Source organism: Apiospora hydei (assembly GCF_038363865.1).
Source record: "Apiospora hydei strain CBS 114990 chromosome Unknown utg000008l_segment0_segment0, whole genome shotgun sequence".
NCBI lineage: Eukaryota > Fungi > Ascomycota > Sordariomycetes > Amphisphaeriales > Apiosporaceae > Apiospora > Apiospora hydei.
In genome coordinates this window covers 1,536,434-1,560,183 of record NW_027117367.1, presented here as the reverse complement: position 1 = coordinate 1,560,183, position 23,750 = coordinate 1,536,434, and the positions used below count along the sequence as shown (strand labels likewise).

Below are 23,750 nucleotides of genomic sequence, written 5' to 3'. Positions count from 1 at the left end.
ACGGTAGCGGGAAAACCCATTAGAGGCAATCAGAATTCCCGGAAAGATGATCTCTACTCGTGCGAATGACGAGTATAGGAAACTGTGATGGCATCGGAGGTGTCAGTTGTCATGGAGACTTGTACGCCAAACGCGGAGGAGGACCCCGGATGCAACGTTCGCCATGTCGTCGACCGATATCGTATGTCTCAAAAGACCACAAATACTGGGTTGTCTGAAAAAAGTGCTGTGGGTTGAGAAGATGCGACAAAGGTCGAATTTCTTATTGCACGGCCATCAGGAAAAAGGGGAGCTTTTGATTATATAAGCTTGATGCTACTGCGCGGCGCGGGCTGCGTAATTGTGCGTAACAGTCAGCGAGACCCTTCAATGTTGGATTGGGTGTTGGCTGCATATCCAAAATGTCCATAATGGCGATCTGGGCAAGCAGGGAGGGGCGGATGTCGGCAGTCGGGCATTCGGCTAGCCGATCAGATGCGGCTTAAAGTTAGGCTGTCGGGGGCGGCAAAACCTGGCTATCGGTGCAGGCTCAGCCTCACAACGACGGCTGTAAGCTCGAATTCAACCCAAAAAGCACGACATCGAACCGGCGGCTCGTCCGGCTCTGCCTCTGCCAGCTTACAATCTCGAGCACGCCATCGTCACGAAGGAAGGCGTGATTCTTCGGTCCTTCCTGCCCTGCACTGCACTGCAACTTGCACTTGGTCCACGCCCCTGCAGTTGAGCCATCCCCTGGCCCCTTGTGTGCTGTGTCTGGTGTGTGACCGACTAGGTATCCTCTCTACATCCTTCTGCGTACGCTGCGTACGCACAGCTCATGTACTTACACACTGTTGTTACCTTGGAGCGCTGCTTATCAGGCTTACGCCCGCTGCTGACATTGCAACGAGCAGCACGCCTTCGAGCACGTCAACGCACGCAATGATTGGCATAGGTGCAGTTGCATAATAATGAAGACCCTATGCCGGCCTGCCGAGCCTCTCTCTCTCCAGGGTAACAGAGCGTGACGAGACGTAGCCGGTTAGGCTTGGACCCGCCCCTCCGGCCAGCAAGCCGTAATAAGGCATCGCGGAGAGGGAAAGACCGGACGAGATGCATGAGGTGCCATTCACTTGTCTGTCACCCAGTCCCTGTAGCAGGAGACAGATAGTTCACTCGTGCATCCCATCTATCCCGACTCATGGGGTTGCATACTCTTTTTAAACCAAGCCCAGCTCACCAGTAACAGGCAACAAGCCTCGGGTTGCATGATGAGCCCATGCAGAGGTGCGATGGCGTGCTTGCAAGCCTGCCCCATCGCAGAGAGAAACTTGTCCAGGGGGTTCGGTGTTCGCTTGGGCGCTGGCCATGGGCGCCTCGGCCACCCGACCCAGTATCGTGCCGTCCACCTTCCGTCCACCACCCATAACGACAGACAACAGAGCTGGTCGGTCTGACGCCTTGCGTATGGGTACGGAGGTCATGTCAGAAAGCAAAATGAACACATACACTGTTTGTCTGTGATCATCGAGGTCGATGATGGTGTGATTCGTGATCTACAGACAACAAGACAGCCCCAGCGTTTTCCTCCCCCTGAGATTGCACTGCGTGTTCTGTAAGAGGTAGGCACGATATATGGCCAGCTTATGGAATCATGCCCCTAGGGGACGGGACAGTGGGTCTCGACGAGGCAAAAGTCTGACGTTTGGGACTTGTGGGAATAATTCCCCTGCCCAATCTACATCCCAAGGTTGGTTAATTGCCTATTTTTTGGCCCGAGGAAAATAAAATCCCATGCCCTTTTCACGCCCCGGGTGTTGTATTGTATACGGTCCTGAAACGGCCAGCGGGCGTTGCAGGCCAAGAAAGCAAAGTTTCGGTACTTCTTCAGCTTTTGCCTTAAAAAAAGAACCGGGCTTGCCCCTAAACGGCCAATCAGCGACAGAGCCCTGGGCCGCAAACGGCCTAGCGCGGATGTCGTGATCGATTCTAAGACTGCAAAGCCCAAAGATCTGATCTTCGACAGGGGCGCTACTTGGTAAGCAGCATCATGGCCACTCGCCGTACGCTGTAGAGTTCGCTCTCGCCAGCAATAGGAGCAATCACGCAATCACGCAATTCTCACACCCAATGGTAGGTAGTAGGCAATAGCATGTCCAGATTTTCCCGACCCTCACGCCCTTTGCTTCTTGTCTCTTGTCTTGGGAGGGGCCCGCATTATTCCTCCCAGCACGCAATTACTAATGCCACCCAGTGGGCGGCCGGTGTAAGTCCCCTCCAGTCCAGGTGGAATTACAAACCAAACCACCAACCAGGAACCACAGGTAGGCGACTGGAGTAACAGTCCCCGAGTAGAAAGTCGAGCGTCTTCTTCTCCGAGCACATATCTTCTCTTCTTCCCTCCTTTCCCATACTCTTGTTTGTCTTCCCCAGACTTATACCCCAACAAGTAACCCTATATCCATCTGTCCTCACGCGACACTGATCCTGTTCTGTCGTCATCCAAAGATTTCATAATCTCATCCCACTGCCAACTGTTACTAGCTCCCATTATAAAGAACTCGTGTGCCCCTTCACACACATTGAATATTCTCGAAGGAACAGTAAAAGGCGATTTTCAACAAGTGTCGTCCTACCACTCTCACAACATCCCATCCGCACATTCCACAATGGCATCCACCCAGATGTCGTCCTTCACCTCTTCCCCGGCAGTCAGGCCTGTCGTAGACACCAAGTCACCACCCGCCACAGACCTCGAGTCAGGCTATGCGTCGGGAGCCTCCTCCGCCTCGGGCTCTACCACCAGCCTGCCCTTGATCAGCTTGACCAAGCCGCATATTCGCCACCTCAACCAGCAGCTCGAGCGTATGTCGGTACAGGACCGACTCCGCTTCGTCAAGGCCCTCTTCCCCAATCTGTACCAGTCCACCGCCTTCGGCCTGTCGGGCCTCGTGGCTATCGACGTGCTCTCCAAGATCCAGTCCGAGGACCCGGAAGCCCCCTCTGTCGACCTCATCTTCCTCGACACCCTTTACCACTTCAACGAGACGTACGACCTTGTAGACCGCGTGCGTGCCCGCTACCCCAACGTCAACCTGCACGTGTATAAGCCCTCCGGTGCCGAGACCGCCGCCGAGTTCGAGGAGCGCTACGGCGAGAAGCTGTACGACACCGCCGCCGAGCTGTACGACTGGATCGCCAAGGTGGAGCCCCAGCAGCGTGCCTACGCCGAGCTGGGCGTCGCCGCCGAACTCACTGGCCGCCGCCGGTCCCAGGGTGGACAGCGCGACAAGATCCCCGTGCTCGAGGTCGACGAGGAGACTGGTATCGTCAAGATCAACCCATTGGTCGACTGGTCCTTCGCCCAGGTCCGCAACTACATTGCCGAGCACAACGTCCCTTACAACGTCCTCCTGGACCAGGGATACAAGTCCGTCGGTGACTGGCACTCGACCAGCCCCGTCAAGGAGGGCGAGGACGAGCGCGCCGGCCGCTGGAAGGGCCAGGCCAAGACCGAGTGCGGCATCCACAACAAGAAGTCCCGCTACGCCCAGTTCCTCGAGGAGCAGCAGCGCAAGGAGCAGGAGCAGCTCGCCGCCGCCCTGCAAAAGGTGGAGATTGAGCAGCGCGTCGAGGTCGCTGCATAGATAAGCAAGCACTTGACAGTACCACTTCTACCACCTTCGATGAAGTAAGGGCCGGACACGAGTGAAGAACCATTTCACGACATACATGATTTCAGACCCAGCAAGGGTCTTTTTTCTTTGGGAACATTTGCTGCAGCATTTTCAGGAGTTGGGATATCCATTCCCCAGAACGGAGTTTCGGAACAGGCGATCAGTTAGGCAAGCGGAGGAGTTCGTCCTTTTTCAGTCATGTTTTGTTAAAATATTGACATCGTCAAGGCCCCTTTTCCATTTCGGATGGGCTATGCCATAGGGTTGGGTTGGCGGCGGATAGCGAGTAGCGAGTCCAGCATCTAGCACCAAGTTAACGGAAAGCTTGCTATAGATAGAACTTGACCTTCAAGAAAGAATACACAATAAACAAGCATAAACACTTTAACTAAACTTACCTCTACCTGGTGTTTGTCTTCGCTTCTGTCCAATGTCCAAATGTGGTCGTATGACATTGTCATGATGCCACCAAACCAGCCACTCGGGATCAGGCAATAGGCCCGTTCAGCGGCATGCTGATGATACGTCGCATTGGATCTCTCGGTTAAGGTTTGGGATCGACTGCTTTTGTCGTTGCTGTAGTATTATCGTTTCACTCCCCAGATTGATGATGATGATGTTGAACTGAGGTCCATAACTTGTGGATGCTTGGCCATCTGATTGGCGGCAAGTCGCAGTTCGCCCGCTTCCCCTCCGTTCTAATTCTTCCTCCATGTGACCCGCCCGGCCGCTGCTCCAATCAGATAACAACAATCCGGGCCTTCCAATAGGTATCACATCCCAAACCAATCCTCCTACCTCCTTACTCGCAGAAGACACTATAACTACTAATGCTGTTCGTACCCACCAGCATATTGCGAAGCTCAACAGCAACAGGCGAGCCAATGTTCAGAGTATGCATGGATTTGGGTGCGACTGTTTCGTCCACTGGAACCATGAATATACGCTCATGTTCTCCTCGTCAGCGCTTGTGTAGTCACTTGAGCTGCGACTTGTACCGGCATGGCAACCGCCGGCTGGTCAGCGAGTGTATCGCTGTTCTGCATCATTGATCTCGCAGATGGACTGGCTCTAGATGATGATCTAGATCGCAACAAAGTTCACTTTCCTTTGCGGGCCAGCGGTGGCCCAGTTGCTGGTGGCCTCGATCCTATTCTCACTTTGTCGATGCTAATAGCTGCAGCACTTCCTGGCCAACGAGTCGACCGTTCGACTACGAGTAACTGGTTTTCAAGGATAACATCAGCATCTACCGTGTCTCTTGTCATACAAATATATCAGAATTGTCCCCTCGAAGATGGTGGACCCGACTTCGGCGAGGGCTTGAACCCAAACCCTTGGAACTTCCCATGCCACCCCCAAAGCTTGAATACTTGCTCACCCCTTCGAGCGCAGGTTCCCTTCTTGTCAACTGGGTTCATAAACCAATTTGACATAGATTTCCCTTGACCGGGCTGGTGTAGCCTAGCGGTAGTATTCTTATTCATATACTTAAAGGCAAGAGGGTTCGATTCCCTCTGCGGTCACTTTTTCTTTTCATGCCCTATTCCCTCTTTTTCGGCCATTGCCATCATACCATCCCCGCGTTAATTGGGCAGTATATGACTAAATAGTATTATGCCTCCAGAGTATTTAATTGTGCATTACAAATATTCTGCTAATTAATGTGCAGCATCTTGGAACCCGCATTGGCGATGGCTACGTTGCTCACTGACTCTCCACAGCCCCCTTGGTCCTGGATTATACTTCTCCCAGTGATCAAGGTGATGCCGCGGAGTAAATCTTTCCAGGGTGAGACCAAGAAGCCTCGCCTTCGTTCTCCTGAGAAATGTCATGCAAGTGGTTCTGTACGCTTCCTGCCATAACGCAATAGGCTTGCCCATCTTGGAGGCACCTCCGCGAAGCCCCATCGACTCGTCCGTCGGTGTGCCTGTGTCGCAGTTTTTATATACCTCAAAGCACCAAGTGCCAAGACGACATTTCGCTCTTGTTAGAGGAGATGCCGGCTGCGAGTGCCAACAAGCGGAGGGACGATGACTCGGGCACGACTGCAGTCCCGATAAGCCCGTTCCAGCTGAGAAGGGCATCTGGAGGCAACTCCATGTACCGAGCCATAAACCGCCCGTGACAGCAGTTCGACCGCGAGTCTTGTCAATGAGTTCCGACTGCAGCTTGAAAAGGAGCCCACGGGGCAGTAGGCTCGGGGCAATTTATTCACAGAATTCACACTGACACCTATCGGGCCCCGGATCTTGGACTCGGATCCTGGCTTTGCTAAGAACTTCTGGGGGTACGACGCTGGACTAAGAACTGCGCTGTCCTTAGCGAGATTCTCTCTATTTATGGTATATAAGTCTCCTTGCGAGCGCGTCTTGGTTCGCCTATCGGGCGGCATGGAAAGTCCGTGACCAGCGCCTGGCGGCAACCAAGCGATGGCTGGCTGATACCTGGGCCAAACTGGCTGGTCATCTACAGCTCGTGACATTCCTGACTGGGATATCTACTTTGGCCGCAGCTTGATTAGCACCAGGGCAAAATGTTTCGAGAGTTACGATATGAACCTGAATAATCGGACGTCTTTACAGTTTGGGTTGATTTAGATGTAGGCGAACCACCTGCTTCAGCTTCATGACAATCTACTGATCAGGTCTTTACTTGTCTCCTACACAATGTTAACGCTACTCTAATGACAGCCTAAGCCTATCGAGATGACCCATGGCCAGTCGTTTCCGCGGCAAATACGCGACGAAGTTGCCCCGGTCTGGGGAGTACATCGAGATTCCTCGCAGGACTTGGGCGTCGCGGCGCCCTGTATGCTGCCACTTTAGGACTCGATCTTGGGTGCCTCCGTCTCGTTGACCCATCGCTTGCAAAGAGACAACAAGATTGGCTGCCACAATCTCCGAGCCGTGCAAATCGTCCCTACGGCAGCGGCAACATCATCTGTCTCGGGTGGTACTTCACTAGGCAGGATACCCCCACGGCTGTAGCCCTGTCGGTACGGAGCTTGTGGGAGACGTGTGACTCCATGGGTAATGGTTGAAAAGGGGACCCAGCGTAGGGAATATGAACTCGCGGAGCATCAAATCGCTGGATCGGGGATGTTATTGTCTGGATGCACCGACGACCTAGGAAGGAGTTGTTTGGACAATCATCATTTGAGGCCATCTTCTATGCCAGACCATCAAAGGGAGACATAGGGCTTGGGCAGCCGGGGAAACCAAAGCTCGGCTCTGCATAACCTCACGCCCAACGAAATATACGGGCTACCCCTATTGCTCACCAACTCTAAAGTTATCGTTTCTGGTCAATTCTGATATGTGCTTCTTGTAAATGGTGGATTTCCTCTACCCGACGTTCTTTTGTATTAATCTACTTGTATTGATCTGTAATTGTATTCACCTATAGCCATGGGCCTATCTTCAGTCAAAGTACTGACATGAAGCAGTAATGGTGCCCATAGTAGGGGTGTCTTACTCCCCGTATGGTAGTCCTTTCGCGTTTTCCACCTTGATAAGATGCTGATTGGACTTTGAACTCCCTATGAGACTGATTTCCGAGCATCGACGACCCAAACGATAGAAAGCCCATCTTCGCCGCTGTGAATAGCTTCTGCTTTGGCGTTGGGACGGGGATAGCCGTCAACTGCGATATGGTCATCGCTGTTTTCTCGGCGGCATTTGGCCCTCCGGAAGCCACCGTTGTCAAAACCTCACTGGCCGGCTCTCTGGTTGGGATCATTGGGCCGCCAACGTTGCGACCGAGATGATGCAGACCCAACGGAAGAGACAACAAGAATTGTCCAGCACTGGCGTAGTCGCAAAGGTAGAACTCGGCTGCCCACGAGAACAGATGCAGGCCGGAGGGGTGTACGATTGACGCACCCGTTTCCTGTTTTCCCGTCCGTTTTGTCTGCACAATAAGCTTGGGTGTGTATAATTGGGCTAAGTAAGCCGAGCGAGCGTACCCAAGGTAAAAGCGGCACTGGCCCTAAGGCCCGACTTGGCCGAAACAGGGCAGGCCAGGACGAGGAACAAGGCATACCACTTGGTAGCGCGCTATATTTGGACAGGGCAATGCGAGTGCCTGCGAGTGCCTGCGAGTGTCTGCGAGTGCCCTTGTGCCCTTCGTGCCTTAGGAGCCGGAGTCCCTGCCGATCACCCTGAAGTTCGTGGTGACCCGTGACGCCAGGAGGATTTTGTCGTACGACAAGTTCCCAGTCGTTCCTGAACGGACCGAGTGGTTCAAGGCTTTTGGCGGGGTATGTAGAGGATACCGGCCTGGATATGTACATGGGGCTAAGCCGCCGAGGTTCAGAGCCTATGAGCCTATGAGAGCCTATGGGAGCCATCCTGCCATGCGCAATGATACAACCACGGATCAATCCATACAATGCAAGGCTTTCGTGCGTTGGGCTCGTAATCGCCAAGTTTAAAAGCCAGCCGTGTCCTGGAAGTTCCAATCGAAACGACAGCGGCTTGTCCCGGAGATCAATTGATGCCTCTTTGGCATGTGCTGTCCCCAGAGGCTAAGAAAGAAGGCCGTCTCGTCTAGCAGAGTAGGTCGCATTGTCGCGAAACCGCCAACGGGCCGGGCCAACCCACGAAGGGTTGATGCAAGCAACCGCCCCGTCGGCCTAGCCGTGGGTTGCGCAATGGGCATCGTTGGGGCCCATCCTTCGCTACGGTCAGCGGGACAAACACTCCTGTGCCTGCTCGCCATTCTCCAGTCAGAGTCAGCTGTCACAACACCAAATCCTCGAAAGCCACCGGGGGAGGACTGCAGACATTTCCGTGTAGAGAAAAAAAAAAGATTTCTAGGACCTGAATACATATATATCCTAAATATACCTACCTACCTAACAAACATTGTCGTCGGCCCCTCGCCCCGCCTCTTCCCCCAACCCAACCTTTCTTTTCCAACACTAGGGGTCTTTCTTTTCCTACGGCTCCCTTCCAAAAGTCAATTCGCAATCATGGCTGAAGGCAACCCCGCCACGGCTCACAGACAGCCTCCGCCGGCGCGACCGCAGCTGGGCGGCATGCGCAGCAGTTCCTATCTGCAAGAGCACCAGCAATACCGCGGGCCCGCGACCAAGCCCGAGGGCCACTTCGGCATCGACACCGTCGTCGAGGACCTGCAGTCCACCACGATATCGCCCGCCAAGAGCTTCAGTCCCTTCAACGGCGTGCCCTCCAAAGACGAGCCGCCCCGCATAGTGGACGGCGGCAGCCATGACTTCACGCACCCCAATTGCGCCGCCCCGCGCGGCCAGAAGACGAGCAAGCTGATCGCGACCCTCATGTACAAGGCCAACAAGAAGTCGACGCCCCTCGCCAGCAGCCGCGCCTCGGCCAGCAACGACAACCTGCCCTCGCCGCGCCTGCCCAAGTCCGACTCGGACCTGCCCGCCAACATGGCCCCGACCACCAACTTCGACGACTTCCCCCTCGAGCCCCGCGCCGCCAACGAGCCCGAGCCCCTCGACCACCTCTACGGCTCCTACATCTCCCCCATGTGCATCACCTCCTTCCTGCACTTGATGTCCACCTTCCCCCTGCCCCCGGGCTTGTCCGAGATAACCTCGTCGCATAGGTGTCTGGACGACCCGGATCATCCGCTCGTGGTGGAGCTGACGCTCTCGCCCGGGCCTGCCGAGGATTTCCTGTCTCTGGCCGACCTGCGCAAGCATGAGCTCATCTACCGCTTCGAGCGCGAATGGAACATTGACGTCGCACTGCAGAGGGGCTCCCTCTGGAGGCGGCACCCGCGACTGGTCGTCTTTGACATGGACAGCACCCTGATCACCCAAGAAGTCATCGACCTGCTCGCCGCGACCCTGAAAGACCCGCCGGACCTGGCCCAGCAGGTCGCCGACATCACGCACCGCGCCATGCTGGGCGAGCTGGAGTTTGACGCCGCCTTCCGCGAACGTGTGCAGCTCCTCAAAGGCCTGCCCGTGAGCATCTTCGAGCAGCTGCGCCCCGTACTCGACGTCACAACGGGCGTGCCCGACCTGATCAAGGCGCTCAAGCGCCTCGGCGTCAAGACGGCCGTCCTGTCGGGCGGCTTCCTGCCCCTGACCAGCTGGCTGGCCTCGGAGCTGGGCCTCGACTACGCGCACGCCAACGAGGTCGAGCTCGACGACGCCGGCCGCTTCACGGGCGAGGTGAAAGGGCGGATCGTGGGCAAGGAGCGCAAGCGGGAGCTGCTGCTGGAGATCGCCGCCAAGGAGGGCATCGCCCTGAGCCAGGTCGTGGCCGTCGGCGACGGCGCCAACGACCTCCTCATGATGGACGCGGCCGGGCTCGGCGTGGCCTGGAACGCGAAGCCGCGCGTGCAGATGGAGGCCTGCGCCCGGCTCAACGGCGAGAGCCTGATGGACCTGCTCTACCTGTTCGGATTCACGAGGGAAGACCTCGAGACGCTGGTCGAATAAATAGGAAGCAGGCAAGCAAGAAGGAAGGAAGAAGGGTTTATTATGATGATGATCATTAGAACAGAACCAACGCGCAAGGGATCCCGGGCCGTAGGAGGTAGGTTCATTGCGGCATGGCGTAGATGTGTATCCTCGCCAATCACTTCTCGCTCCTACAATCAAAGATCGTGAAGAATGAACAAACCCCCATGATCGTGGTGTTGGGTGATTCGAGAAGAACAACTCATGTACGTCCCAGAATGCTGTATTGCACAGAATAAAGAATATCGTATAAATTTCCAAACCATTACGAAAATATCTAAAATGCAAGATCATATGCTGTGATATCGTACAGTCTCTTGACGTCTGGACTCTGTTCGGGGACGTGTATCCCCCGAGGGGATAGCCGTGCTATCGTAACATTGGCGCTCGTTATGAGGCACCATTACAGGCGATACAAATAGGGTACAGAACGCTACGAGGCATTGCTTGACGCATGGCACTACAGGCTACGTTGTACGATAAAACCAAAGGCAAGTAAGTATACTATATAGTTCTTCGTTTATTATATTTGATTACTGCACCTGTATCATGTAAGTGGTGGCGATTAAGACAGACTTTGCTAACTAACAAGGGGCTTTTTATACACAGCATGACATGGGAAAATTCTACCCCTTTTCCGACAACCTTCCTAACCACCCCCTTTTCTACATTTTCCGCAAGTCTTTCTTAGATGTATAGTAATCCTGACTTACACTTGCTAAACGCATTCCTAGAATCGCCACCTTTACTCTCAACCCGATCATCCGTGCCAAGTAGAGGCACCTCATACTGTCAAGGGAGGTCCTTTCGGTAGTACTACCACTGCCGGGAAGCAAGTAACGAGCGCGGGTACTGAATTTGACCTACATGGCACACAGTCACATTTCCATGCAACAAGCAACAAAATAAACACATGTGCAGGCTCAGGCGATCAAATGGCTTCCGAATTTCTTGGATATCATTCCCATGCTTTTTCAGCGTGTCAACGCCTCTATGGATCATTAGCCTACCGCAAAATCCGGAGCAGGCCAGACAAAGACTCTATATTGAGCAGCGATGTAACCAGTGGAGACCCTGCGCAAGAGATGCTTTGGTCCGCAAGACTTGCTGGCTCCCACACCACCGCTTTGTTGCCGGCCCCCTATCGTACACCCTTTTAGTACATCCTGCAAACGCGAAGAGCATCGCTTCGAGGCTGTAGGTTCATATTGAATTCTCAAGTCCAGCTGCGCAATTTCGTTAGTCTCCAGGGCTTCTTTTCGGTGCAGTTGGGGTATATAGGCTGGATATAAACACTCACCCTTGCTCCTTTGTCCGCGCAATGTCGCCTGACTTGCCAGTTTGCTTGCCCTGCCAACACCGTATTAGAGCGATGGAGTTTCGCGAAGGTATAGTGGTTCGCAACTTACCGAAATGCCACCTTCGACCACTAACCGATCGAACTGGAAGAACTGACTGACGACCGTTTGACGCTGCGTGACTCTGGGTTAGCCAGTGTCTGATGTCCTGCTTCGCTACTTATTTTGAGCCCCTCCGGCAAACGAGAAGAAAGCTTCCGGACGCCTAGAACGTAATCTCTCCGCTCCGAGGTCGCTCTCGGGACGCACGATTTCCGCCTCGCACCTATATACCGCAACCGCATCCTCTTGAACCTGAAAAACCGAGCCCGGTAGAGAAAAAGGTCGCATGGGTCAGACCTACCTTCAGCATCTGTAGCTCCTTCAAGCCCTTCTGCATCAGCTCTTGCACCTCGCGCGGGTCCGACACGTTCTTGTTGTCGTGGAAAGCGTCGACGGTCCGACGGCGGGCGTACTCGCGGAAGTTGTAGGCTTGGAACTGGCGGCCTTGTCGTAATAATGATCGGTACTGTTTCCGAAGAAGTCATAGTTAGCAGGAGGCCTTGATTCTCGAGGACATCAAAGGTCGTGGGGTAGGCGATCTCGTTGGCGCAAGCCAGCCAGCCAGCCAATACGGTGATGTGAAATGGGTGCGCTGCTTGTAGAGGGGACCACCACCACGGCAATGCACTGCTACTTACTAATGACCGAGCTTGTTGTGGGAGGTCGCCCTTCAAGGCGGAAACGACGGGGCCGTTGGTCGCCATGGTCGCTGGCAACTCGTAGGCTTTGGCTTGTTCGGAGAGGGAGAAGAAGAGGAAGAAGCGCGACCGATGGGGTTCCCAAATCAGTAGACCAGATCTCGAATCTATGCGCTGGAAGCTGTGTCGGGATTGGATTGGGGGAATGATGCAAAATGCTGCCGTTCAATTACACACTGATGGCAAATTCCGTCTGGTTGGTGATTGATAGCATCCATTCTGGTACTCCAGTGCCTAAAATTCTTAGCGTCGGCGACCAACGTTCGGTTGCCGCTCGTCATCGCCAAGACTCCGGGGATAAGCGACTATGCACCGAGCTTTCCCATTGTTACAGCGCTCAGAACACACAGTACCTCCGAGCTTCTCGGGATAGAGCAAAAAGGTGCTGCACACATGCACATTGACTACTCTATGCGTACCTGTAGGTCTGAGACTGTCCTCATACCGTTCTGACCACCATGTACTGGTTCCTCCAACTGTAGGATGTTCATTATGCGGCGGTCTAACATGGAATAGTTGGCGCCCCTGACAAGCAAACCGCAGGTTCGACTTGAACTCCCCGGTCTGCCAGACGTTCATGGACAACTTCAATAAACTGTAGCAAGAGCCAATGACGAGCCTGCCATCCAGCCATAGCCGTGCCTGCATTGAAACCAACTCCCGAGAGGGCCTGTAGCGCTATAAGTGTTTTGTTATAGACACTCTTCCTCCATGTTATAAAGAACCGCTCGGTTTTCTACTTCAATCCTCCAAAAAGGGGGTTTGTCCTAGTAGTGACATGGGAAAGCGAAGTTCGCTGGCTGGCCTTGGTTGGCAATCAGGCCCAATTCCCCCAATACCAAACAATATTTCTAACAGTAAAGGCTCCATGCCTTCACACCGAAATTACCGGGAAATCAATCCTTCTCCTCTTCATAGTCCAGAGTTTCGCTTTACTTGTGGTATTGGGCCACCAGCCAATCCTACGGTACTGTTGCCCTTTTCACCAGGTCTGCTAAAACATACTCGAAGACTAGATAGTGTTTCTCGATCTTCTTGGCTCGATATTTCGACTCGTCGCCGGGCAGATGCTCAAGGTCGTCATCGTCATCGGCGATTTCACCAATCTTGGCCCACTCGGACAAGTGGACCCCTTCGCGGTGCCTCTGGAAGTTGTCGTTATAGCACTGAGGAGAACAGAAGACTGACTCAACCTTAAAAGCCTCGACGCATTCTCGACACAGAGCAGTGATACGGCTATCTCCATCCATGTCCACGTCTTCCTTTTGTAAGTCTGTGCAGTGATCTCCCGAGGCGCATTCATGTGCCTCGTTCCAGTGCGCTTCCTGTCCATCTTGTGAGTAAGAACAAAACTACTAGTGGGGGAGGGGTAGGTACATACTTGTCCTTGAACGCTACACTCTTCGTTTGGGCAAAAGAATGTTGATTGCTTTCGAATTTTGTAGGTATCCGCAAGCACGTCACATAAAGGACATGAAGTGTAGTTGCCAGGGATCGTCTGCGAACAGGCTAGACATACTTCCGCGACGTCTTGGACCGCAGCAGCGCTCAGGGCTTCTTGCTTGAGCTTTGCCTTTTTTGCCTTGTCCACCTCATGAGCCGCTTTGGCTCTGCGGAGTTCCTCTAGTTTCTTCTGGAGAGCCTGTTTCTGCTCCTGGTTCCCTTTGCTGGCCTGGCGATCGCGAAGCATTATATGGATAACGTCCGCGATGGGGGTACCATTTCGAATCATCTCGATATACTTCTGTGATTTGGCAGCACCCTCTGCGTCGTTCCCAGGTTGAAAGAAGATATCAACATATGCCTCAGCTCTCATTTGAGGAGACTTGGAAGTCTTCAATCGTTCCAGCAGATCATCCAGGGGTTTCTGGTTACCGCTCACATCCTCGCCTATGGCACTTCTGAACTCAGGAACCAGCTCCTCAACTGGTATGCTGCGGTCGTTCAGCTTGTGCTGCAGGTTCTTGGCCTCAGCTGGTGACTTGACGGCCGATTGGAAGCCCAGATTCTTGGACTTGTCACGAAACCATTCTCGCTTCTCATCAGATATCCTCTGCTCAATGGTCTTGAGGTCTGTTTTGTACTCATGGGCTTGTGTGAACAAAGTGTCGAGATCCTGGAGGAATAAGCGCCTGCCCGAGAACCACTCCTTCGTGGCCGAGTTGAGATAGCGATCGCGCATCCGGTTCAGGAGCCTCGGCCAACACTCGGTGCATTCAGCGACATGTAGCTTGTTATGGTCCGCCACACAAGCTGCTTGTATTGCTGCAACATCTTCTGCACATGACTGCCTCTCCTTCTCTTGGGTGAGAACCTCATCCCAGGGCTCCAACATACTGATGCAGAGTATGATAGACTCAATTGGATATACGACTCAGCCCTTTAAGAGCAAAGCAGCCCTGGCAGAGACGTTGCAGTGTCGACCTTCAGTAGACCCTGTTGCTCGATCAACTTGCCAGCTTCGAAGGACTTTGAAGCCAGCCAATGTTGAACGAGAGCACCACTTGAGGGCGGTAATTGAGAAGTAATAAGTTGAAAGTAAGAGTACTAATTGAGAAATGAACGTGTTTATTATTTACCGAGGCGAGATGGATATCAATTGAATGTGGTTGTCTTGAGACCGGGTAGTTTGGTCTGCTAAGGTTGGGATGGGATAGGGTCCAAGCTTGCGCCACATGAGCTCTAGCCACAGCAACGTTATCGCAAGGAGCAACGGCAACAAGGAAGAACGAACCATCAACTTTCAGTCCGTGTCGCATCCAGGACATCTCAAGGTCTGACATCCTGCATCCAAGATGGTAAGTGTCCCCTGTTCGCATCCCAATCGTTTCGCGAAACATCCACATCACTATGCCCAGCAATCACCAGGCAGCTTTCAAATCATCTTGTCGCATCGCAAACTAACAAAACATGTCTCCCCTCCGTTCTAGGCCGACAAACTTCGCACCCAGCAAGAGCTGGAGCGCCTGCAGGCCAAGTACGTCGGTACGGGCCACCCTGACACGACGTCGTGGGAGTGGCGGACCAACATCGCGCGCGACACGTACAGCTCCATCGTCGGCCACCCCTCGCAGCTCGCCTACATGAGCCTAGCGCTCAACGAGCCCTCGGCCAAGCTGCGCGCCCAGCTCCTCCGCAAGATGGTCCAGCCCTGCGGCCCGCCGCCGCCCCGCGAGGACCAGGAGATGTACATGGCGCCGCCGACGCCGCGGGCACAGGAATGAGGAGGCCACTTCGTGATGGATGAATTTCTATAATGCGAGGTATTCAAATCATACCGAACGGCTTGCTTGGCAACCGATGACTACTACGAAGAATTCGGTCTTTCGCGTCCGATACTGTGCCGTGCTACACGACAGGCACACACAGCGAGTACATATCTACTGCGATGCTAATCGGCTTACGTTACCTTATTCAACTGCTTTGGGCAGCATACGAGGAGAGTCACGCTATTGGGGATGAAGCACGTATGGGCATATCAACGGCAAGGTAGCTTGCAATTATGTTCGGCTCGAAGAAGAAATCACTAGGTTTAGGTTCACATGTGGAAGAAGACAACGATAGAAGGTCAGAAGTAATCGTTATGAGGACAGCTTCGTCCTGAAATAGCAGCCAGTTTCTCTGGCGGGTATAAATATAACACCCCACCCTCTCTATGTTCCTATTTTCCTGCAACGCCGTCCAGAAAATTCCTGCCAACGCCAAACATGATGTCGATAATCGCAAAAATTGCGATGCTGATCTGAGAACAAACAAGAACCTTAATTGCAAGCCTGCATAGTTATGCGTCACCTGCATCATCGTCTGGCTGCTGCAATCCAAGACTCCTGCTAATCTTCTTCTCGAGGTCGTCGGGTTTCTCTTCCCCCCAGACCAATCTGATGATACCAGCAATGCTGTCCGGTGGAACCTCAACCCTGCCTCTCGAGCCCACGCACCATGTTACGGTATCCTCCTCGCCGTGGTCCGACTTCTCCACCACCTTGTCGAGATAGCCTTGCCGCACAAGCTTGGCAAGGACATTGTCCGTCCTGTCCATGGGCAGGTTCTGAGAGGCGTTCATACGTGTGAGATATCGCCTAAGCTTCATGTCGCTCAACTCACCGCCGCTGAGGGTAATGACGGATATCACGAATGAGTAAAAGCCGACATATTCGGCCTCTTCGCGGGAGCTCGGTGCTCGTGACGGCGCAATGATTTCGGGCGTCCTATACTGTGACGGTATGGTTGTGACCAGGACATATTGTCTCGATGAAGTCGCACCGTTGGTTTTCCTGGCTGTAGCCTCTGTCCAGAGTAGAGCAGTCAGCGTCTATCCGGCGTCGAACAGATTGGGGATGGCTGATGGGGATGGGCCACTTACTCTGCTTCTCCTTAAGTGTGCGCTTCTCCTTAACTGGCAATTCTTCCATCTCCATGCCAAACACCTGACGCAATTGGAGCTGGGCTCCGTCGAATATGCTCTTGAAGGATCTCGAGTTGCTACCTAGGACCTTTTCTCTAATACCATCCCTCTTAATTGGTATGCGGGCGTGCTCGCATGCTAGCGCGTACCGCACCAGCTTCTTGATGAGCTGGGCTTCGTCGCCGGCGCCCCCCATGCTGACGTCGCCGTCTTCGTCCTGGCTCGAGGCTTCTTCGGCGTCGGACTCGACTTGACGACGAGATCGTCTCCGGGGCTCGTCATCGTCATCGCGACGGCGTCGCTGGGTTTGAGTCGGCATGGTGAGTCGTGAGTCTGGCACTTCTTGGGTCGAAACTGGAATAAAAGAGGTTTGTCAGATAGAGCCGGTCGATGGTAGAGAAATGAAACCCCCGGGTTTTGAGTTATGACGTGTGCGTGAGTTATGCGCAAATATCGAGTCCTTTATCCATTGGCATGGAGGGGCATCTGGCGGCAGCAGCAACCGCGCTCCCGCGTCGCGCGTTCCTGCTGTCGGTTTAATTGAGAAACCCCGGCCACTGCGACTCACGGGTCTCCATAAGTCCTTATCGCCCCGCCTTATCGGATAGCTTCAGCAAAAGTCCTTGCGCATCGACACTGAGGTCGTCCAGGGCTGAAGTCCAATAGACTTGGAACTAGTCAGGAGTGTGGTCGAATGTATATTTCTCAGTACTGGGTCTTGTTTCTTAGTTGGTCTTCATGATATCACGAAAAATCTCCAGTGGTGCGATTTGCCTAGGGTGCCGACTACGGCTTCTCAGTCAAACCACCCGACCTCGATATCCCCATGCCCTAACTCGATACACTGCTGCTGTCGCAAGCCGGAGACAGACTCTACGATGGTTTACCAGCGACCAGCCCGCAGACCGCCCAACAGAGCACGGCCAGAACCATGACGAGGAGAACCAGAGCCCCGACGAAACCGAGCTTGCGACACGCACCCAAAACAAGTCTTTCTACAAGCCCGACTTCTTTGCGACGGACGAGCCGGGCAATGACTATGAAAACCGTAGGTCGAGACGGAAGCCGGAGGGAGGCGCCTTCATTTTCAAGCGGTTGAATACCAGCAAGATACACTTGTCTCGGAACAGACTGCTGACCGAAGCATCCGAGAACCTCGGCTCGGACATGCTAGGCAAACCGGCTTATGCCATTGTCATGAAAGATCAGGGTCTATACAGGCAGAAGAAGCGTTCTGCTGTGCCTGTAGACACTGACGCTGCCACTACCGAAGAGCAGTCATCGCAGCTTGAGATCCAAGCTCTGCTCGAACACCAGGATGAACCGGTCACTCCTGAGGAGGTTCGTGCTAATATCGACGGCCTCTGCCCCGAGTCGGAGACCTACCTTCCCGAAAAGAGTTTCGCAGGATACAACATGAGCTCGCCGAAGGCTTCCTAAAGACTCAGCTTGTCGACTACATCGACAGCTTCAAGGCCGCGCTGAAAGAAGCAACGGAGGCTGGGGCAGGGACAGAAGAGGTATCAGAGAACGAACACGACGAAATCGAGCCGGAGAGCCAGGCCGCAGACTCGGATGAAGCCAGTCCTCAGGGCGAGGTAGATTCCTCCGCACCCGTTACGACATATCCCTGGATTCGCGAAATATCACCCTGGGTGCGACTCAACTCGGAAGAGGTGGCCGCTGGCGGTTTGCCAGAGGATACGGATCGACACCTACATGGCTACGTCTCGGAGACGGCCGCCGCCAAAGAAAAGCTCGCTGTGCGCATCATGCGTGAGTGCTGGGGCCTGCATATTGAGGAACTCATGGGAGGTTTGGGACAGGTAGATGTCGTGGTGCGCAAGCTCGAGTTCACAATGCTTATGCGAGGCACACGACGTTTCCTCAAGCTCCTCAATGATAGGTTCCTCGACCGCGGCGAGAGCATGGATATCTTCATGAAAAAGGCCACGATTCGCTTTGTTTCCACCCGGCCTAAGGCCGAGACACTGATACACGAGCTGAATGTCATTCTCCAAAACATCACCACCCGCCACTTCCCAGTCTCTCTTGTTGCTGGTCCGCACGATCTCATCGATGAAGTCTTACTCGAGGAGGTCGGCCGCATATCTAACACGTACATCAAGCAGAGTCACAGTACGAAAAGGGTAAGCCGTTCCAGTATATATCTCCCTTCTAATCATGTAGACTAAACCTCATCTTCCAGATAGCTGTAACCTGGCTTGAAGGCAGGGGCCGCAAGACGAATCAGTCCGAGTACGATGTGGAGGACCTACGGCACGTTGTGTTTCGTCTTCTCATGTCCGCGCTCAACCCAGAGTCCGCCCTGTTGAAGTTGTACGCACCAGAAGAGGCCACACCATACCTTGAAGGCAGTCTCCTAGTTGACGAGTACAACCGCGAGAAATGGAGCTGGAAAGATAAACTGGGCAGGTGGGCTCGGTACATCATTCCGCCTGGAACGGAGGATGCTGCGCAGCATTTCCTTGATGAACAAGACCCTCTCCCGAATCCGCCCGTACAACTCCTACTCGCTGAAACGCCGGTATCACTCCCCATGGAAGAAGATGCTGCATTGCAAATCACGCGTGATGTACTTGATGGGGCCAAGGTTTACAACAAATCCACGATTGCCGACCTGGAGAAGGCCAAGATCGAGGTGCAAACACCATCAGAACGACACCCTCATCAACCGGTCCGTTGGTCTCCTGAGGTGCATACTGCTACCTCCGCCGTCTTCGGTCACGTTTTGCTGGATGCGATGGGCTTGCCGGCGAAAGCGCTCATCCCGGAGCACGAGCAAACCCGTGCCGATCTGTCTTCCTACTCTCGCATCTTCTCGCCCATCGTGCCGCACCCTATGCAGCTCGCCGCGATCCATGGTGGGAACCAGCCCGATGACCAAGGAAACAAGCCGTCGTTCTCGGTAGAGCACACCATCCTGATCCGCTTCTTGCCCGCGCCCAGCCCAAACCCGGCCGAGCCTAACTACCCCGGCCCGCCTCTCGAGCTCCGACTCGCCTTGACCGACAGCGACGACCCGGTAATCACTGGCGTGCATTCCCTGCGCGCCATCGTCGAGACACACCTCCACGACGTCATGCTCCCCTCGTCGCCCGTCGACGTCCGTGTGCAGCAGCAGCGCGTCGCCACGCTCCAGGGCCACCCCGAGGACCTGGCCACCTGGCAGCCCCTCCAGGCCTTCCTCGACCGCGCCCGCCTCGACATCTCTGACGGCAAGCTCGAGATGCCGGCGCAGCAGCGCTTCCAGATCCCGGCGCGCCTCTTCTACAATGCGCACTATCCGCCTATTTCGACGACCCTGTCCGCCAAAGCCGCGGCCAAGGAACATGCAAAACGCGAAAAGATGGGCAAGAAGCTCCAAGCACGCATGCCCGCCAAAAAGAACGAACCCATCAGTATCCCCTATGCCTTCATGGGCCTTGAGCTGCACCGCGCCATCAGCGTGCCATACGAGGGCCACACCTTGACGTACACGAGCATCGAGGCCGGACAGGGCGGTGGACGTCGCGCTGAGCTAGCTCTTTCGCCCAAGCCGCTACCTAGCGACGTTTCTTCAGCTGAAGCCGGAGAAGCGTTGGAGAAACAGGAGGAGCAGCCACCTATGAGTGACTTCTTGAAGCTTGTATACAAAACAGCTCAAACTGCAAAGTTTTGGTCTGGATTTGCTGGATGATGGGAGTGCATTGAAAAACAAAATAAAACAGGGTACCAGGCAAGGGAGCGAGGCAGCTGCAAGGAAAGCCAACTGTATTATTATATTGAAACCTTGTATATCATGACATGGTATGGTGAACTGTACAAAACTCTGTAGAATACAATTGACGGCTCCAGAAAATATAACCATCGTCCGGTACATATTTTATGTGTACACAAAATAGAAACTGATGAACAACATTTTCCTCCTACCTGGAAAAGCAGAGCCGAAGTGAGCCACTGCTTGATTCACAGATTCGACCATCGGGGTTGAACAATCCATACCTACGTAGGCCCCATGCGGTCGGTTATATCAAGAATGATTCTGCAACACAGAAAACACATATCACGTCAGAAGAAGACCAAGACAGGAAATTAAGTTTCAGACCACTTGTCTATTGACTCTATTTTGGTACTACAAGCACACTATGGAGAAGTTTTGTCGTGAAAAAGTCCATAACCCTTCCCTTCATATCTTTGTTCCCCATAAGTCAAATCCCAGTGATCATCGCAAGAGGCAAGAAGATTCGTGACGTTAAGTCGTGTCGTGATGAAGCATTACAAGGCAGCTGAGCCTCAGAAAGCTAAGCCAGCCATAAGGAGGAAGGAAATAAATGTGTTAATACATTTATTTCTTGCCAGCCTTAGCAGCAGACTTGGTGACCTTGCCAGAACCGGCAGCGGCCTTCTCGACGGACTTGATGACACCGACAGCGACGGTTTGACGCATGTCACGGACGGCGAAACGACCCAGAGGGAGGGTAGTCGGTGAAAGCCTCAACGCACATGGGCTTGGAGGGAATCATCTTGACGATGGCGGCATCACCAGACTTGACGAACTTGGGAGAGTTCTCAACCGACTTACCAGTACGGCGGTCGATCTTCTCAAGAAGCTCAGAGAACTTGCAAGCAATGTGGGCGGTGTGGCAATCGAGGACGGGAGCGTAACCGGCACCGATCTGACCAGGATGGTTGAGGACAATGACCTGGGCGTTGAAAGAAGCGGCACCCAGAGGGGGGTCGTTCTTGGAGTCACCGGCGACGTTGCCACGACGGATCTCCTTGACGGAGACGTTCTTGACGTTGAAGCCGACGTTGTCACCGGGGAAACCCTCGGGAAGCTGCTGGTGGTGCATCTCGACGGACTTGACCTCAGTGGTGACGTTGGCGGGAGCAAAGGTAACGACCATACCGGGCTTCAGAGTACCGGTCTCGATACGGCCGACGGGCACAGTGCCAATACCACCGATCTTGTAGACATCCTGAAGGGGAAGACGGAGGGGCTTGTCGGTGGGACGCTGGGGAGGGTTGATGGCATCGATGGCCTGGAACAGGGTCTTGCCGGTCTTCTTGCCGCCAGCCTTGGTCTCCTTCTCCCAGCCCTTGTACCAGGGCATGTTGGAGGACTCCTCCAGCATGTTGTCGCCGTGGAAACCGGAGATGGGGACGAAAGCGACCTCCTTGGGGTTGTAGCCGACCTTCTTGATGAAAGAGGAGGTCTCCTTGATGATCTCCTTGTAACGGGCCTCAGACCACTTGGTGGTGTCCATCTTGTTGATGGCGACGATGAGCTGCTTAACACCGAGGGTGAAAGCGAGCAGAGCGTGCTCACGAGTCTGGCCATCCTTGGAGATACCAGCCTCGAACTCACCAGTACCAGCGGCAATGATGAGAATGGCGCAGTCAGCCTGCGAAGTACCAGTGATCATGTTCTTGATGAAATCACGGTGACCGGGAGCGTCAATGACGGTGACATTGTACTCCTCAGTCTCGAACTTCCACAGAGCAATATCGATGGTGATACCACGCTCACGCTCGGCCTTGAGCTTGTCAAGAACCCACGCATACTTGAAGGAACCCTTGCCGAGCTCGGCAGCTTCCTATGATGGCTGTCAGAATTGACGTTGCAAATTCCAATTGAGGACTTTTTGGATGTCGGGCCCGTGCGAGGTCCGTGCCAAATTGTGTAATGAAAGTGGGGACACAGGGGTTGGTCTACCCCTCCAAGATAAGAAAAATCTCGAATGGAGGGGTCAACTCTGAAGGCGGGGTGAGGAGGGACAGCGACATGTATGGCAGCCGCGATGGATGATGATATGGGAAACGTGAATGTGAAAATGAGCAGTAGAACTAACCTTCTCGAACTTCTCGATGGTACGCTTGTCGATACCTCCGCACTTGTAGATCAAGTGACCGGTGGTGGTAGACTTGCCGGAATCGACGTGTCCGATGACGACGATGTTGATATGAGCCTTCTCCTTACTGCACGAGGAAAGTTGTTAGTGACCTGGTAATCGACAGTGAAATGACTTCGCGATGTTGCTTACCCCATGATGGCGGTGTTGGATGATTCTCGAGAAGTGGTTGTTGTTGTTTATGCGTTGTCTGGATGCTGCGAGGAAGAGTCAAGTTAGTTGAGTTGAAGTGGAAAGATCGAAGGTAATGATTCATCGGATCGACTTGTTGATGTAAAGAGGATGGAAGGCAGGAGAGGCTGGCTTACCTTGAGATGCACAGGTTGTGATGCTTGATCAACGGTAATGTGCGACGAAGAATCGAAGGGGAGAAATTGACAAGAGTTTGAGGGAAGGGTTCTGCTTATGAAGTGTTTCTGAGAGATGGAAGCGGGGTTGCATCAGCCAGTGTGTGTGCCTTGGGCAGTCAATTTTTTTCCTCACTTGCTTTGCAGGTTGGCCCGCACACAGCTCGAATTGTGAAAATTCCCCTCAACCCCTCCTTCTGAAAAATGTTTTTTTAAGACAGACCCACTTAGATCAGCAAGGATACCTGCCTTGGCTGCTTGGTTGCTTCCTTAGCCGCCGCCCAAGGGCCTAGCCTCAGTACTTTGGTTCTTGGTGAATTCACTGCGGCAAGCACAAGTACCGCACCGCCACCAGAGTCTGGATCGGGCCACAAATAGGGACTTCAGGCCGCTCAACTTGATACACGAACAAGCTCCTGCTTCTACCAAACATTCAATTTCTATGCCATATCTCATTGTGCCGGCCTGAGTCACCGGTTTGAACATGGTGTTGCGGCCCAAACCCTTGCCCACCCAAAATTTTCACCATTTCCCCTCCATAGCCCACCCGACGTCATCTGAGGCAAAGCCTGCCCGCAGCTTCTCCTACACATGCTACAGCAACCCATTATTTCGAATACGCATACTCGCACACATTGGAAGTCAAGGGTATTTGCATGTAGGTATGTAGATGGCAATATGCGAGAGAATCGTATCAGATTGAATCTAGACTTTTCCGTCTACCAGTCCTGCCACGTACATCACTGATCGGCGTTAAACGATTTTTTTTGCCCTCGTCTGAACCCCCCTCAGTCAAGTGGCCACAGCCTTGCAGGAAATCCACTTCAAGGCCAAACACGACCAGTTGCCAATCTTCCTCACCACCCCAC

The 23,750-nt window shown here is 53.7% G+C and overlaps 8 protein-coding genes across 8 annotated transcripts; 4 read left to right on the top strand and 4 right to left on the bottom strand.

The window, feature by feature from the left end:
* Positions 1 to 2,648: 2,648 nt before the first annotated feature.
* On the top strand, positions 2,649 to 3,626 carry PG997_011073 (phosphoadenosine phosphosulfate reductase; the record flags this gene model as incomplete). Its single annotated transcript, XM_066815388.1, has 1 exon — positions 2,649 to 3,626. One exon carries the CDS (start codon positions 2,649 to 2,651, stop codon positions 3,624 to 3,626), a length of 978 nt encoding a protein of 325 aa, XP_066664678.1.
* A 5,005-nt stretch (positions 3,627 to 8,631) lies between these two features.
* Positions 8,632 to 10,095, top strand: PG997_011072 (uncharacterized protein; the record flags this gene model as incomplete). Its single annotated transcript, XM_066815387.1, has 1 exon — positions 8,632 to 10,095. The coding sequence occupies one exon, from the start codon at positions 8,632 to 8,634 to the stop codon at positions 10,093 to 10,095; it is 1,464 nt and encodes a 487-aa protein (XP_066664677.1).
* A 1,644-nt stretch (positions 10,096 to 11,739) lies between these two features.
* PG997_011071 (uncharacterized protein) lies at positions 11,740 to 12,220 on the bottom strand (the record flags this gene model as incomplete). Its single annotated transcript, XM_066815386.1, has 2 exons — positions 11,740 to 11,982; positions 12,089 to 12,220. The coding sequence occupies 2 exons, from the start codon at positions 12,218 to 12,220 to the stop codon at positions 11,740 to 11,742; spliced, it is 375 nt and encodes a 124-aa protein (XP_066664676.1).
* A 956-nt stretch (positions 12,221 to 13,176) lies between these two features.
* On the bottom strand, positions 13,177 to 14,549 carry PG997_011070 (uncharacterized protein; the record flags this gene model as incomplete). Its single annotated transcript, XM_066815385.1, has 2 exons — positions 13,177 to 13,539; positions 13,734 to 14,549. 2 exons carry the CDS (start codon positions 14,547 to 14,549, stop codon positions 13,177 to 13,179), a joined length of 1,179 nt encoding a protein of 392 aa, XP_066664675.1.
* A 460-nt stretch (positions 14,550 to 15,009) lies between these two features.
* Positions 15,010 to 15,438, top strand: PG997_011069 (splicing factor; the record flags this gene model as incomplete). The annotated part of the gene is made up of 2 exons (XM_066815384.1): positions 15,010 to 15,012; positions 15,145 to 15,438. The coding sequence occupies 2 exons, from the start codon at positions 15,010 to 15,012 to the stop codon at positions 15,436 to 15,438; spliced, it is 297 nt and encodes a 98-aa protein (XP_066664674.1).
* A 557-nt stretch (positions 15,439 to 15,995) lies between these two features.
* On the bottom strand, positions 15,996 to 16,938 carry PG997_011068 (uncharacterized protein; the record flags this gene model as incomplete). The annotated part of the gene is made up of 2 exons (XM_066815383.1): positions 15,996 to 16,501; positions 16,578 to 16,938. The coding sequence occupies 2 exons, from the start codon at positions 16,936 to 16,938 to the stop codon at positions 15,996 to 15,998; spliced, it is 867 nt and encodes a 288-aa protein (XP_066664673.1).
* Positions 16,939 to 17,357: 419 nt separating this feature from the next.
* Positions 17,358 to 20,319, top strand: PG997_011067 (uncharacterized protein; the record flags this gene model as incomplete). Its single annotated transcript, XM_066815382.1, has 3 exons — positions 17,358 to 17,960; positions 18,068 to 18,769; positions 18,829 to 20,319. 3 exons carry the CDS (start codon positions 17,358 to 17,360, stop codon positions 20,317 to 20,319), a joined length of 2,796 nt encoding a protein of 931 aa, XP_066664672.1.
* Positions 20,320 to 21,070: 751 nt separating this feature from the next.
* On the bottom strand, positions 21,071 to 22,671 carry PG997_011066 (translation elongation factor EF-1 alpha; the record flags this gene model as incomplete). The annotated part of the gene is made up of 3 exons (XM_066815381.1): positions 21,071 to 22,219; positions 22,475 to 22,601; positions 22,667 to 22,671. The coding sequence occupies 3 exons, from the start codon at positions 22,669 to 22,671 to the stop codon at positions 21,071 to 21,073; spliced, it is 1,281 nt and encodes a 426-aa protein (XP_066664671.1).
* Between the last annotated feature and the right edge of the window lie 1,079 nt (positions 22,672 to 23,750).